At 45.9% G+C, this 15,716-nt stretch overlaps 2 protein-coding genes across 3 annotated transcripts in view; both read right to left on the bottom strand.

Annotated features, from left to right (window-relative positions):
- The window catches only part of dhrsx (dehydrogenase/reductase (SDR family) X-linked), a 35,740-nt gene that overhangs the window by 16,094 nt on the left and 3,930 nt on the right, over positions 1-15,716 (bottom strand). The window contains exons 1-2 of one of the 2 annotated variants that reach the window (XM_029756419.1): positions 4,712-4,901; positions 67-174 (exon numbers count right to left, since the gene is read on the bottom strand). In XM_029756419.1, the coding sequence (XP_029612279.1) occupies positions 67-174; positions 4,712-4,811 (208 nt within the window). In that variant the 5' untranslated portion in view covers positions 4,812-4,901. Of the gene's footprint in view, positions 1-66; positions 175-4,711; positions 4,902-15,716 lie in introns of those variants that run through there. The other variant, XM_029756420.1, reaches the window with a different exon arrangement.
- LOC115195995 (zinc finger BED domain-containing protein 1-like) lies at positions 953-4,818 on the bottom strand. Its single transcript, XM_029756418.1, has 2 exons — positions 4,712-4,818; positions 953-3,414 (listed from the first exon to the last, which is right to left on the bottom strand). Exon 2 carries the CDS (start codon positions 3,360-3,362, stop codon positions 1,281-1,283), a length of 2,082 nt encoding a protein of 693 aa, XP_029612278.1. The 5' UTR covers positions 3,363-3,414; positions 4,712-4,818; the 3' UTR covers positions 953-1,280.

Here is a 15,716-nt window from a genome sequence, read left to right on the forward strand (position 1 = left end):
TGAGCAATTTAGAATGATTTGGGAGATTACTGAGTCATGACCAAAGGGTGTGTGTGTGTACAATACCTATAACCACATGCATGCCAAGGCTTGCCAGGTGTCTTGCAGTCTCGTAACCCATTCCTCGGGCACCCCCCGTCACTATGGCAACCCTTCCATTTTGTTTGGGCAAAACTGTGTGAGGAAGAAAAAGAAAACTAAGGTCCATACATTACTATTGCCTTGCAATACAATGGAAAATCCACGGGTTGATACAAACAGGCGTATTTATTCCATCCAGTCCAACATATCACTGAGAACAACTTAATTACGGGCAATCAAAACGTAATTCCGCTGACTCAGTTTTGTTTTGCCCATTATAAAAATAAAAAAACACACAGTACTTCCATTTTGGGGCAATTTGTGTTGGGTCAGAGAAATTACATTGCGCTATAATCTGCAGTTATCGAAGTGTACGGTGTGGAGTCGGACTGAAGTTGAGTGAGTCAAAGGTAAATAAGTCCGTAACGACCTCTAGTCCTGAAACACGCAGGGAGGAAGAGCCTCATTATGGATGCCACATAGATCCATTTTGCTTGACAACAACAGTTCCTGCCCCTGAAGATAAAATGACTTTGTGCAACAAGCACACAAACCACAGCCTGCACGCGGCCAGACAGTTTGGCATGACTAAAATTAGAGCCGCAGTGCTTATCTATGCACTGAGGGTGATCAGGATGGTTGAGATTTCAACTCTATTACATTTCTCCCAATCAGATTTGCATCACATTTGCAGTGGCGGCTGGTGAGTGGTTAAATGGGCAGTTCGTTGCTCATTTCGTTTCCAAAATAACTGTAACACTGAGGAGAAGCCTATAAATGCAATTTGATACCTTAGTAGTACCATCAGGACTCATCTGAGGAAGTTGTATTGGACACATTGAACACAAAATGGAACACGAGCAAGCAGAGATTCAAGTTATATAGGATATACTTTATGTTCTTCTGAGAGTTCAGTACAGATAACAAAGCTTGGCACATCAAAGCTAATCTAAAACGTACTGTAAAGACATCTTAAACAGTCTAAGGACTTCAAAGAGCAAAGCAAACAATGACTCAGAAATGACTTGAACATTGGGACAATAAAAGCCATTTAGCCCTACAAATAGTTAATCAAATAAAATCGCAGCATGATCAGAAATAGAAAATTCACCAGATGTTACACTCACATAAATCCTTTTTACTAGTAAACAACTAAATGCCCTCAGTATATATTCTATTGTTAAGTATTTCCTTTAGGATTAGGGTATTGTAACTGTTTGGTAGTGTGCAGTGGCCTGCCCAGTTATTCCATGGCCTGACCCAGAGTCCTGCTCCTGTCCCAAGCCCCATTCCCCTGAGTCATCCTCAACAGGTTCAGCCTCATTGCAGCGGCGTGAGTTTTCATAGAGAAACACCTGTTGGTCTACATGTGCCGGGGTGAGGCGGTTCCTCTTACCACAGAAGAAAGTCCCTGAGGAACTGAACAGTCTGTGGGAGGGGACACTAGTGGCGGGGACACACCAGTACTTCTGGAGCACCTTGGGGAGAGTAGGAAATAAGCCCATACGGTCCGACCACCAATGGAGAGGGTCTTCGTTGAGACCCAGGATCTTCTGGGATTTGAAGTTGCTCAGCTCTTCCACGACCTGAGCGTGTAGCTCCTCTTGGTTCTCGTCATTGCCTGACTGGCAAAATATCACAGCCAAAGGGTTGCCTGCATTGCTACATGAAGGAGAGGGTTTGTCAAGAGCCTGTTTTTTGTTGGGTGGCTCATCAGAAAGAGGAGCCAATTCATCTGTGACCACATTCTCATTCCTCTGTTTCTCAAGAATGGCTTTGGCCTCCTCAATGACTTTACTCTCCACTTGGGAGCGGTCGTGGGGGGACAGGAAAGGAAGCCTCTTGTAACGGGGATCCAGGAAAGTGGCGACGTTGAGAAACGTTGCAATCTCAGACGTCTGCGGGTAGGTGCTGGACAACACCTTGGAGATGACCTCTTTGGCCATGCCAACCTCTTTTGCGTCCCCTTCTTTGGCCTTGAGGGTTGTGTTCAGCAGCATGTGAAGGACAGGCCTCACCATACTAATGGTCGGATACCTACAGTCTGTTATCATGTCAGCTACCAGTTTGAAAGGTTGTAGGACTCCAATCAAGCCCTCAACCATGTTCCATTCACTGTCCTTGAAACTCAGCTGATGGTTGTCACTGTCCTCCATGAGTACCACACTGATAATGGCCTGCTGCTCTTTCAGGCGCTGGAGCATAGTCAGTGTGGTCACCCAGGATCGGACCCTGTCTCTGATGAGGACACACTGAGCTAGGCCTTGCTGCCTCTGCTTCTCTCGCAGCAGATACATAGCCATCACGGACTGTTGGAAATAATCAACAAGTTTGCGGCAACGTCCCAAAAAGCAGTCAATTCTGGGCAGCTGAAAGGCCTCATCCATCCCTCGATTTATAGTGTGGCCAAGGCAAGGCATCTGCACGGATAGATCCAGAAGAGAGCAAGCTTTCACAATGTCCAATGAACCGTTAGTGGTGGCACCGTTGACTTTGTGAGTTATCCCCCATTCGACAAAGGCTTCGTACAATGCTCTGGTAATATTCTCAGCTGTATTGTCCTCTGGAACTTCAAAAGTTTTCAGGCATTTGGAACTCATGGAGAAACCAGAACCTAGTCCGTTTTGGTTCAGAGAGTGCATGGACAGGGAGATGTAGGTCCTGTTCTGGGTTTGGCTTTGCCAAAGGTCAGTTGAGACACCGCAGTTCACCACCCCTGCCACCTCACCCAGCACTGCATCTCGGATCTGATTGTACCTCTGTGGTAGGGCCTTCATTGCTACGTCGATTCTGCTAGGGGGCAAGTATCTTGGATCTGCAGTCCTTAAAAGGGCCTGAAAGGTGGGTTCTTCCACCACAGACACAGGGTACATCCCTTCACAGACAAAGTTGATGATCGCAGACGTCAGATCATTATGCCTTCGGTTGATATTTTCAAACGCTGGGCTCTGCTTCAGGATGGCTTCCTGACATTGCTGCTGCATAGGTTCAGTCTTTATCTTGGAGTAGGCCGTTGCGACCGCCTCACGCATCTGCTCCGTGTTGCTCTTCACAAACTCACAGAACTCAACTGGGTGGTTCTTCTCCAGGTGGTACGAGAGATTAGAGGTGTTCCCGGAATATGCTATTTGAGTCATACATATGCGACAGTAGATCCTCCTCCAGTGTAGTATACACCCGTCTGCATCGGTGTCAAAGCCGAAATACCTCCATACTTTACTTTTTGCCCTTGGATGTGCGACAAGGTGGAGATTAGATGAGGAAGCACCTTTGGCCTCCATTTTGTTCCTTTGACAATGATCCTTTTAGGTGCCTTCACTCATTACTGAGTACCTAACAAAGGCAGTGAGATAAAGGTTGCATGAGATAACAAAAGGTCAACAGGAAAAGAACATGTCAGATAGGGGCTTTTACCCCAGTAATTAATAGGCTATAACTACGTTTTTTCTCATTTGTAATTCAACCTATTCTCTAAATAAAATATTCTAAGAACCAGTACAGAATGAGCTTGCCTCTCCCCTGCTGTGGAGGACATTGCGTCACCTTAAACATAAATCTAGGGGACACAATGCAATCTGCTTTGAGTATTGACAATTTGTTGACCCAATCATCTCTCTAATTACTAGCCGGTCTTATCGTGATTGGGATACTGAAAATTGCCTGACCCGGTCTCTCACCATAAAGCCTAGGGTCCAATTACACAAGCATTTTTGCCAAGGCTAAAACTAACTTCAGTACAGCTTAGGCCCTAAATGACAAAACTGGATTCTTTGCATGCTTAGGTATGTTTGAGAGGTTTAGGCTAATTGGTCTTTTCTATAACAAGACAGAATACAACACTGCTATTGTGTCAGTACAGGCTAGGCTACAAATTCACATGAGGATTTCGACATTCTGATGTGATGTGAATAAAGGGGAATCTGGGCTAAAGGTCATTGATTACCCCTATCATCCAAAAGCACTATAGTTCACACAAGGCAATGAAGATATGTAGTGATATTATCATGACGTGTGATTCACCTTACAAGGCATGGTATTATGGCACACTATGAATTTTGAAAATGTGCATAGGAACATATCAAAAACCCATTCCCATTACAGACCAAGGCTACTATTTTTGTAGCGTCAGTGAGCATACAAAACACTATACTCAAATGTAGGGTTAAAGTAGCCTAGGTCTGGGGTTGTGTGCATTTGTGAAATGGAATGCTGATATATAATTTATATTTTGTGCTGGGAAAAAAATGGTTATGGAAAGCAGATCATATATCATATATATATCATATATCATATATCCTAACAACAAAGGCTATTGGTATATATATATATATATATATTATACAGTAGCAGTCAACTATCGCATAACACTTGCAGCTTCATTTTATGACAGCCAGTTATATCAATTCATCAACAATTTGTTAAACAGTGGTTGCATTTTGATATTAATTCGTTTGCTAGTCAATATTCAGTCAAATTGGCTATTGTTGTTGAAAGCCTTCACTAGCTAGCTAAGTAGCTAACGTTAACAGGCAGCTCTAGCCAGCAGCTAACGTTATAGGCTAGGATAAGTGATCATCACAGCTGAATTCAATATCTTCAATGAATACGGGGATGAACAGAAAAGTCTAACCTGGTAACGTAAAAGACTTGTTGAACAGTTGATACAGAAGAACTTTAACTCCCACTAAATACAGCCTCAAAATTGGTAAAATGAAAGACAGTAGCCACATATCTGTGCCAGGTCTCTTCGTGTGTTTCAGTCCTTGGATTCCGTGCTACTCTGCACACTTATGCTTTGCTAAGTTCCTCCCGCTCTGTGAGTGCGCCGAAGTTCGCTCCGCCCCTTGACATTAGTTCTGCCCCCTCAAATCTGTATCACGAGTAGGGCACGCAACTGGCAGGAAGCGTGGAGATGTGAGGAGAGAAAAAAAAGGTCCTCTCGTCTCACGGTCTGTACAGTGCATCAAATATAATATCGTCAGTATTTTTTATTTATTTAGACTTCTTACTTCACAAAGCCAGCTATAAAATATTAGCCAGATAATTTTTATAAATCATTTTAAATGAAGCATTGGCTTTGATTGTAAAGGCTTTGACTAGTCGAAAATAGTTGAGGTTAACTTCTATAGGGGAGAGTGGGGTAAATTGAGCCAAAGGGGTAAATTGACCCACCCTTGCTTCTAGGAAACCATACCCAACATTAATAATTTGACCAAATATTAAGGAAGAGGTCATCATTTCGTGGAGTCTGCAAAGGAAGAAACCACATTAAAAAAATTTTTTTTTATCCAAGTCAAATGAATGTATTGTGTTAGAGGTTTCATGATGCTTGTACTGTATCTAAACCAAATTAGATACTTTTAAGATTGTTCTATACATCCGGTGGGGTCTCTATAAGCTTCTATATGAGGTCCTAAACCTAACATGAAAGTGCATCCTTGTAGCTGTGTGGGCTAATATAGTCAAAATGAGCCAATGGTTGCGCCAATGGCAAGTTGAGCAAATTGAAGTGTTTTCTTCCTAAGCGTAATGCAAGGCATTATCGCTGGGATATGAGGTAACAACAGGGCCTGGCCTATGTTGAAAGTGTTAAAACAAGTACAAAGTGTTTGTTAGGCGTTAATTAAGCCTTGTAAATTGTGCCAAGAGACCACTTTTTTTGTACAGGCTATGTTTTCAAAACTGTTATGTTTACATCAATTATGATTATATCCAGTGATACATAACATCCTGAAATATATGTAGATATCTTTGTTAGAAAGAATACTATGTTTCCCTTGGCGGTGTGATGCTGAATGCAAAAAAATGGCTCCATTTACAGCACTATCATCTAAGGAAGGTTTAATGTACATAATATTGCCTAAGGCCCAAGGCGTTGTGGCAACTCCAAGATTTAGGCTTTTGCTCAGTCCAACAAAGTCTTGAGTCAAGCAAATGACCCGGACTGATAGACCCTGTCGGTTTGCCTACATTGGTGCCGAGATCCCACAGGAGTCTATCAGTTTATCCCAGCGTTTCCCAAAGTAAGGGTCGCGATTTGGCTGATTTGAAAATGGGGTTGCGAGAGAAACTCTAAAATGCATTTTTTAAACATTGCGCATTGTTCATAGAACCAATGTTAACGTCAGTAATCTCTGGTAGCCACTAGATGCAGTTGTAATAACCAGAGCGGTTTCTGCTTTCTTCCTACAGTACAAATGTGACTCTATCTTACGTGTCTTCTGTTTCCATCTACAATGCCCGCAATCCGAGCAGGACTAATTAGAACAGAGTGGACAAGACCAGGCACCAAATCAGACTGGGGAAAAAAGTACTTTATCAATGATGACGTCCTTTTCTACAAAGAAGGTCATACAAAATAATTGTCTTCTGAACTTCCCAATACCATTCTGATGCATTTCAGTCACTTCAACCCCATACTTCCTTCAGATTGAAATCATGTCAAAAGTATAGTCAGACTGATTTGTAATAGACTGTCAAATTTACATTGGCCGTTGATTACATCACTTTATTTACATGGTGGGTCGTGAAAACATTTTGATATCAAAATGGGGTCATGGGCCCAAAAGTTTGTGTACCTCTAGTTTATCCCTTTCAGTAGAGATGAAAACCCACAAACTGTAGCATTCCACCAACTTTTCTTTCCGCCAACTGACCTAGTGATGATTGCGGCAGTGGCGTGTATACATGGACGCCAAGTGAAGCGAAGCTAAGCAAACATACAAAATAATTTATTGTTCGTCTCTCTGTGTTTCATAAATTTCCTTCAATTCGCAAGAGGCTGAATGTATCTCACCGGAGAAAGCATTCGGGCGAATGAAACAGCGTCCCTGTCTCAGTATGTGCAGAGTATCTATCTGAGGCTGTAAGGTCAGAAAGAGTATGACGTTGTTGCCGCCCGTAGCATTGAATGCAAGGGAAGTCAGCGAGCATTATGCATAGTCTCTTTAATTACTCTACCTACATGTACATATTACCTCAATTACCTCGACTAACTGGTGCCCCCGCACATTGACTCTGTACCGGTACCCCCTGTATATAGCCTCGCTATTGTTATTTTACTGCTGCTCTTTAATTATTTGTTACTTTAATTTCTTACTTTTTTAGGTATTTTCTTAAAACTGCATTGTTGGTTAAGGGCTTGTAAGTAAGCATTTCACTGTAAGGTCTATTGTACCTGTTGAATTCGGTGCATGTGACAAATAAAAATTGATTTGACTTGATAAAATAAAGAATCATAGCCAATCAGCGTTGAGCTAAAGTGAGTGAGTACAGCTGTGAATGGTCCTGGCACACCAAAAAAAAGTGTAATGGAAGCCAGTTTGGATTTGGCTTCAGGCCAATCACATCACAAGCCAAACATCATTACTGACAGAGAAAACATGAACTGTTGCATCTTGTTGTGTTGTTGTCCTCTGGTGGCTAGCTAGCTACCTAAAATTGTCCCTTTCTTAAATTAGCCAAGGATTATTTCTTCGTACTGGTCAATGATTATAACGGTGATTCTGATCCAACCATAAATTCATATATTGTGCCCCTGGCCTGAGAGGATGGAAGTTCAACATATAGCTAGATGTAGTATGCTAATGTTACCTAGCTGGATTGGCGTATCGTTGCTCATGAAAGGAAGTTAGGCTAGTGAGCACGTATTTTAGCCAGGTAGCCTAGGACAACAAAAACTAAAAGCGTGAAACATATAACAAGAGTCATAGACTGTTCAGACAACATGAAAGAGGAGGATGGTATTGGCATTTCTCTACAAGTGGGGTGAGTCAACATGTTTTTTTCTACTTGCACACACGCACGCACACACACAGAAATCAATGCCATGGATAACCACATCATATTTAGCTTACGTTGACTGGACTAAATCACTTTTGGTATCTTTTAGTTGTCACTGTATTAGACTAAGCATAGGTGATTATATGATGTTGAAATGGTGCTGGAATAGTGGAGGCAGCTCCTGTTTTCTTTGCGATTCTCCAAGGTTCTAAAGAAACAGTTGTTTAGTAGTCCGAAAATGTCGGAAACATTACCTTGCTTGACCATGCTGTAGGTCATGTAGGTTTGTTATATGCAATATGTTTTGTGGACTTCACTGGATAGACGTTGCTCTCCGGTAAAAAAATAAACAAATGTGTGGTTCAATTTATTCTGCCACTGTGTATTCTTATTGTCTCGGCCTTAGGCCTATATATCACAAGCCATATGCACTAAAAGGTTATAGAGCAAACAATGCAATTATCACAACACATAGGTTGTAATATGGCAGTGATTTTACCCATGCACCGCTACTGGATTGTCGTAATGTATTTAAAAGTCCTCAGTATAAATGTTGCTTTTCATCTTACTGTCTTTGGCACGCATTCAATTGTGAACATTCTATTGTTGTTGTCCGACAAACTTGTCCTCGTAAAAAATTATAAACACAAAAATGGCAGTCTGCATAACATCGCAACAGCCTGGTCCAAATAGCAACGTTACCTGCACATTTTTTTGCACCAAAATAAACCGTGTTTAAAAATGTATTAAGAATATTTTAGTAGCAAGCCAGGCAACTAAAATCTACTTTCAAGACAATGTGTTGGTTTGTTGCTAGCTATCTACCATTAGTTGGCTAGCCAGCTCATTAAAATACGAGAATCATGACAATTGCTACATAAGAGGACACCGAGGTCTGGACCTCTGTCATTTTTATTTTAGGAACTCACTCAAGGTCTTAGTGTTGAGAGTTAGAATAGAATACACAAGGTGCAATTTCGAAAATTGGTTGTACAGTTTCATCTTGTTACTCACTGACAGTCACTCAGTTATCCATGACAGTCACTCCATTAGCCAATACCAGTAATTGTTTTTGAATAGTTAATTAGTCTAGCCAGCTATCTAAACTTGTAGTAATCATGGCCAAACTACTGACTGGGCACATGGGGCACATTTGTTTTATTTATGTCAAGTGTCATTGCGCAGCGGTTAGGACGGAGTCAGGCGCAGGACACAACTGAGGAAAATACGTACTTTACTCGAAAAGAAACAACAATGATTTCTACGCAGGGAAAAACACACCAGCTCACAGAAGTCTTGAACACTAAACAAAGAACAAACACGCACAAAACCATGTGGGAACCAGAGGGTTAAATAGGGAATAAATTATAACGTAATGGGAACCAGGTGTGTACAATCAAGACAGAACAACATAGAAAAAGAAACGTAGATCGGTGGCAGCTAGAAAGCCGGTGACCTTGACCGCCGAACGCCGCCCGAACAAGGAGAGGCACCAACTTCGGTGGAAGTCGTGACAGTACCCCCCCTTTACGCATGGCTCCAGCAGCGTGCCGACACAAGCCTCGGGGACGACCCGGAGGACGAGGTGCAGGGCGATCCGGGTGGAGACGGTGAAATTCCTGCAGTAAGGAAGGGTCCAGGATGTCCTCCACCAGCACCCAGCATCTCTCCTCCGGACCGTACCCCTCCCACTCCATGAGGTACTGAAGGCCCCTCGCCCGACGCCTTGAGTCCATGATGGCTCGCACAGTATACGCCAGGGCCCCCTCGATGTCCAGAGGGGGCGGCGGAACCTCCCGCACCTGACTGCTGGAGCGGACCAGCCACCACCGGCCTGAGGAGAGACACATGGAACGAGGGGTTAATACGGTAATCAGGGGGAACCTGTAACCTATAACATACCTCGTTCAGTCTCCTCAAGACTTTAAATGGCCCCACAAACCGCGGACCCAGCTTCCGGCAGGACAGGCGAATGGGCAGGTTTCGGGTCGAGAGCCAGACCCTCTCTGCGGTGGCGGTCGGCGCTCGCCTTCTGTCGCCTGATGGCCCGTTGCAGGCGCACATGGGCAGCGTCCTATGTCTCCTCCGAGCGCCGAAACCATTCATCCACCGCAGGTGCCTCAATCTGGCTCTGATGCTACGGTGCCAGGACCGGCTGATAACCTAGTACACACTGAAACGGAAACAGGTTACTGGAGGAGTGACGGAGGGAGTTTTGGGCCATCTCTGCCCAGGGGATGAAAGCCACCCACTCCTCCGGCCGGTCCTGGCAATAGGACCGCAGAAACCTACCCACATCCTGGTTAACTCTCCACCTGCCCATTACTCTTGGGGTGAAACCCTGAGGTCAGGCTGACCGAGACCCCCAGACGTTCCATGAACGCCCTCCAGACCGTCGATGTGAACTGGGGACCCCGATCAGACACTATATCCTCAGGCACCCCGTAGTACTGGAAGACGTGTGTAAACAGGGCCTCTGCAGTCTGTTGGGCCATAGGGAGACCGGGCTAAGGAAGGAGACGGCAGGACTTAGAAAACCGATCCACAACGACCAGAATCGTGGTGTTTCCTTGTGACGGAGGAAGATCCGTCACGAAATCCACCAATAGGTGTGACCACGGCCGTTGTGGAATGGGTACGGGTTGTAACTTCCCTCTGGGCAGGTGTCTAGGTGCCTTGCACTGGGCGCACACCAAGCAGGAGGAAACATAAACCCTCACGTCCTTAGCTAAAGTGGGCCACCAGTACTTCCCACTAAGACAGCGCACTGTCCGACCGATGCCGGGATGACCAGAGGAGGGTGACGTGTGGGCCCATCAGATCAATCGATCACGGACATCAAACGGAACGTATAGATGCCCAACTGGACACTGGGTGGGAGTGGGCTCCGTACGTAATGCCTGCTCGATGTCCGCGTCAACCTCCCACACCACCGGTGCCACCAGGCAAGAAGCCGGAAGTATGGGAGTGGGATCCGTGAACCGATCCTCTGTGTCATACATCTGGGACAGTGCGTCTGCCTTAGCGTTCTGGGAACCTGGTCTGTAGGATAGGGTGAAAACAAAACGGGTGAAAAACATGGCCCACCTTGCCTGGCGAGGGTTCATTCTCCTTGCCGCCCGGATGTACTCCAGATTGCGGTGGTCAGTCCAAATGAGGAAAGGGTGTTTAGACCCCTCAAGCCAATGCCTCCACGCCTTCAGAGCCTTGACAACAGCCAACAGCTCCCGGTCCCCCACATCATAGTTCCGCTCCACCGGGCTGAGCTTCTTCGAAAAGAAAGCACAGGGGCGGAGCTTTCGTGGCGTACCCAAGCGCTGAGACAGCACAGCTCCTATCCCAGCCTCGGATGCGTCCACCTCTACTATGAATAACAAGGAGGGATCAGGATGAACCAGCACGGGAGCCGAGGTAAACAGAGCCTTCAGGTGACCAAAAGCCCTGTCCGCCCCAGCTGACCACTGCAGTCGCACCGGTCCCCCCTTCAGCAAGGAGGTAATGGGAGCCGCTACCTGACCAAAGCCCCGGATAAACCTCCGGTAGTAATTGGCAAACCCTACGAACCGCTGCACCTCCTTCACCGTGGTTGGAGTCGGCCAATTACGCACAGCTGAAATACGGTCATTCTCCATCTCCACCCCTGACGAGGACAGGCGGTACCCTAGGAAGGAAACGGACTGTTGGAAGAACAGACATTTCTCAGCCTTGACATACAGGTCCTACTCCAACAGTCGACCAAGCACCTTGCGCACCAGGGACAAATGCTCGACGCATGTAGCAGAGTATATTAGAATGTCATCTATATACACTACTACACCCTGCCCGTGCCGGTCCCTGAAAACCTCATCTACAAAGGATTGGAAGACTGATGGAGCATTCATCAACCCGTACAGCATGACGAGGTACTCATAGTGCCCAGAGGTGGTACTAAATGCCGTCTTCCACTCATCCCCCTCCCGGATACGCACCAGGTTGTAAGTGCTCCTGAGATCCAATTTGGTGAAGAAGCGCGCCCCGTGCAATGACTCGGTCACACTGGCTATGAGAGGCAGCGGGTAACTGTACTTAACCGTGATCTGATTTATACCTCTATAGTCAATGCACAGGCGTAAACCTCCATCCTTCTTCACAAAAAAGAAACTCGAGGGGGCAGGTGAAGTGGAAGGCCGAATGTATCCCTGTCCCAGAGATTCTCCTGGGAAGTGCTGTGTCTACCAGGAGATTCATCGCACAATCCCCCCATCGATGGGGTGGTAGTTGAGTCGCCTTCTTTTTACAGAAGGCGAGAGCCAAATCGGCATATTCAGGGGGGATGTGCATGGTGGAGACCTGGTTTGGACTCTCCACCGTAGTTGTACCTATGGAAACACCTATACACCTCCCTGAGCACTGACGTGACCATCCCTTGAGAGCCCTCTGTTGCCACGAAATAGTGGGGTCATGATAGGCCAACCAGGGAAGCCCCAACACCACAGGAGAATCGATCAGGAAGAGACTAATTCTCTCCTCATGACCCTCCTGCGTTATCATACATAGTGGAGCTGTGACCTCCCTAATCAGGCCCGACCCTAAAGAATGACTGTCTAAGGCATGTACAGGGAAGGGAACATCAACAGGAACAATAGGGATCCCTAATCTAAGTGCAAATGAACGGTCAATAAAGTTCCCTGCTGCGCCTGAATCTACTAGCGCCTTATGCTGGGAATGCGGGGAAAATTCAGGAAATTCAATACATACACACATGTGCGCAACAGGGAGCTCTAGGTGAGTCGGGTGCCTACTCACCTGGGATGATCCACCAGTGCCCTGCCTGCTGGCTCGACTCCCTGGGGAACCTCTCCAGCACCGACCAGCAGTGTGCCCTCTGCGGCCACAGGTGGTGCAGGAAACGGCCCCCCCTCCAGTCACCCTTAGAGCAGCACCTCCGAGCTCCATAGGTGTAGGATCGGAGGTGCTGGGAGATGGAATGGACGGACCCTGATCCGGACGTCCGCGGGTGGCCAACAGGTTATCCAGCCGGATGGATAAATCCACCAGCTGGTCGAGGGTAAGGGTGGTGTCCCTGCAGGCCAGCTCCCGACGAACGTCCTCACGTAGACTACACCGGTAATGGTTGATCAGGGCCCTCTCATTCCATCCCGTGCTGGCAGCCAGGGTCCTGAAGTCCAGTGCGCTCCTCATCCCCTGTCTGAGATGGAACCAGCGTTCCCCCGCCGCTCTCCCCTCAGGTGGATGTTCGAAGTCCACCCGGAAGCGGCGGGTGAAATCCTCATAGCAGACCAACGCTGCGTCTATTCCTCCCCATTTGGTATTGGCCCACTCAAGCACTTTCCCCGACAAACAGGAGATGAGGGCGGACACGCTCTCGTATCCCGAGGGAGCCGGGTGGACGGTCGCCATGTAGAGCTCCAACTGGAGCAGGAACCCCCTGGCACCCGGCAGCCGTCCCATCATATGCCCTCGGGAGTGAGAGCCGAATCCCACTGGGTTTAGGTGACAGAGGGATGGACAGCGGTGTGGGTTGGGGTGAAGTTGATGGGAGTGTGGGATAACCCCCTCTCTCCCATCGCTCCATGGTGTGCAGCATCGTTGCGTGCTGCTGGACGTGCTCCTCCACTGGTAACGGAGGACTGGGTGCACCTGCTGACATTTTTTAGGTGCGTGTTTCTGTCAAGTGTCAGTGTGCAGCGGTTAGGACGGAGTCAGGCGCAGGACACATAACTGAGGAAAAGACGTACTTTACTTGAAAAGAAACAACAACGATTTCCACGCAGGGAAAAACACACCAGCTCACAGAAGTCTTGAACACTAAACAAAGAACAAACACGCACAAAACCATGTGGGAACCAGAGGGTTAAATAGGGAATAAATTATAACGTAATGGGAACCAGGTGTGTACAATCAAGACAGAACAACATAGAAAAAGAAACGCAAATCGGTGGCAGCTAGAAAGCCGGTGACCTTGACCGCCGAACACCGCCCGAACAATGAGAGGCACCAACTTCGGTGGAAGTTGTGACAATTTAACCTTTATTTAAGTAGGCAAGCCAGTTAAGAACAAATTCTAACTTACAATGACAGCCTACACTGGCCAAACCCTAACCCGGATGTAGCTGGGCAAATTGTGCATCGCCCTATGGGACTCCCAATCACGGCCAGTTGTGATACAGCCTGGAATTGAACCAGGGTCTGTAGTGATGCCTCTAGAACTGAGATGCAGTGCCTTTGACTGCTGCGCCACCCGGGAGCATGTGCCCAGGGGCTCTGACCTCCAACCTCCAGAGGGCCCCCATTGATTTTTTTTGTTACTTTCACTCAGATAACATATTAACATGGCATAAGTAATGTCAAAATGTGTAGAATTGCAGGAAATTAGCTGTACAACTGCACAAACTTTTTTTCTGTAAAGGAAAGGTATTTGTTTACCTTTTGTTTATTAAATACTTTTTTTGCTAAGCGATCCTTCTGTATTAAATTATAGTTTTTAATCCTGGTGCTGAGTTAATGTGAGTTAATATGTAGGGGCTAATTGTATAGCTAATAGACTATATATTTGTAGATCGACTGAATGAAGCTACAGCAGCCATGGTGATAATGGCTGGGGTCATTTTTGCTTGTTTTTACTGTTCTCCAAATAGCATTTTAGAGTGACTGACTCGCCGGTGTCATAGTGATAGAATGCATCAGGTTTTGGTTATTAAACACTGTTCTTGAAAAGTTACAAGACAGCATCGCTGGCAGACAGTCTACAGTCAAATCAAGTCAACCCAATGTTGTGTGTTTCGATGATGTTGTTTACACTGTCAGGAAAGTGCACCGTCTTTGTGTTCTGTCAAACAGCAGGGAGCTCATTCCATGAAGGCCCCCTGAGGGATTGACAAACTTCAGGTTTACCTTTACTGGAATTATAGAGCAGTAGGCTAGGCTAGAACAGAGCAGGTGGGTATGCTCCAACTTTAAAGTGTTATGCAAACACATATCTCTCTATTTCGAGGTCTCCTATTTAGAGGTCTCCTCTCCCTGCGTCCCAAATTGCACCCTATTCCCTACATAATGCACTACTTTTGACCTGGGCCCAACAGTCAGTTGTGTCCCAAATTGCATCCTATTCCCTACATAAAGCTCTGGTCAAAAGTAGCGCACTACATAGGGAATAGGGTGCCATTTCGGACGCAGACAGTCAGTTCAGACTGCACTATTAAAAATAAAAGGTGGAACCAAATAAGGTTCTTGAGGGCAAAGCCATAAGAAAACCATTTTAGGGTCTTTGAAGAACCATAAATGAGATGGTTCTTTGAAAAAAGAAAAATGAAATGGCTCGGCCCTCCAGGACCGTAACTGAATAGCCCTGCTGTATGGTTTTAAGCCTGATCTGCATATTTCCCATGGTGCCTTTCAAGTGATTTTTTTTGCTAATGACAGAGACATAGTTGTTGCATTCTTTCATATTAAGTCCTGTGGCCTTCATAAAGTGAGATCCTAAGTGAATATCTTGTCATCTAAATTAAATACCTTAAAGATGTGCTATGGGGAAATGTCTCCGCCATTTCCTGGTTGCTAAAATTCGAATAGTTCGCCTAATGTCACGCTCGTCGTAAACTGTGGACCAAAACGCAGCGGGAATGTGTATACTCATCTTCTTTTATTAGAGGAAAACGTGAACACAAAACAAAATAACAAAAACAACGACGACAAACAGTCCCGTAAGGTACAATGACTACACGGAGAAACAACTACCCACAAAAACCCAAGGAAACTAGAACGAATATATAAATATACTAACATAGAACATTAACCACAAAACCCCGAAACACACTAAACAAACACCCCTCTGCCACGCCCTGACCAAACTA

This window comes from Salmo trutta, chromosome 6 (genome assembly GCF_901001165.1).
Source record: "Salmo trutta chromosome 6, fSalTru1.1, whole genome shotgun sequence".
In the NCBI taxonomy this organism is placed as follows: Eukaryota; Metazoa; Chordata; class Actinopteri; order Salmoniformes; family Salmonidae; genus Salmo; species Salmo trutta.

Excerpts from the sequence above, each read along its gene's own strand:
- LOC115195995 (XM_029756418.1), bottom strand. The coding sequence starts at position 3,362 with ATGGAGGCCAAAGGTGCTTCCTCATCTAATCTCCACCTTGTCGCACAT.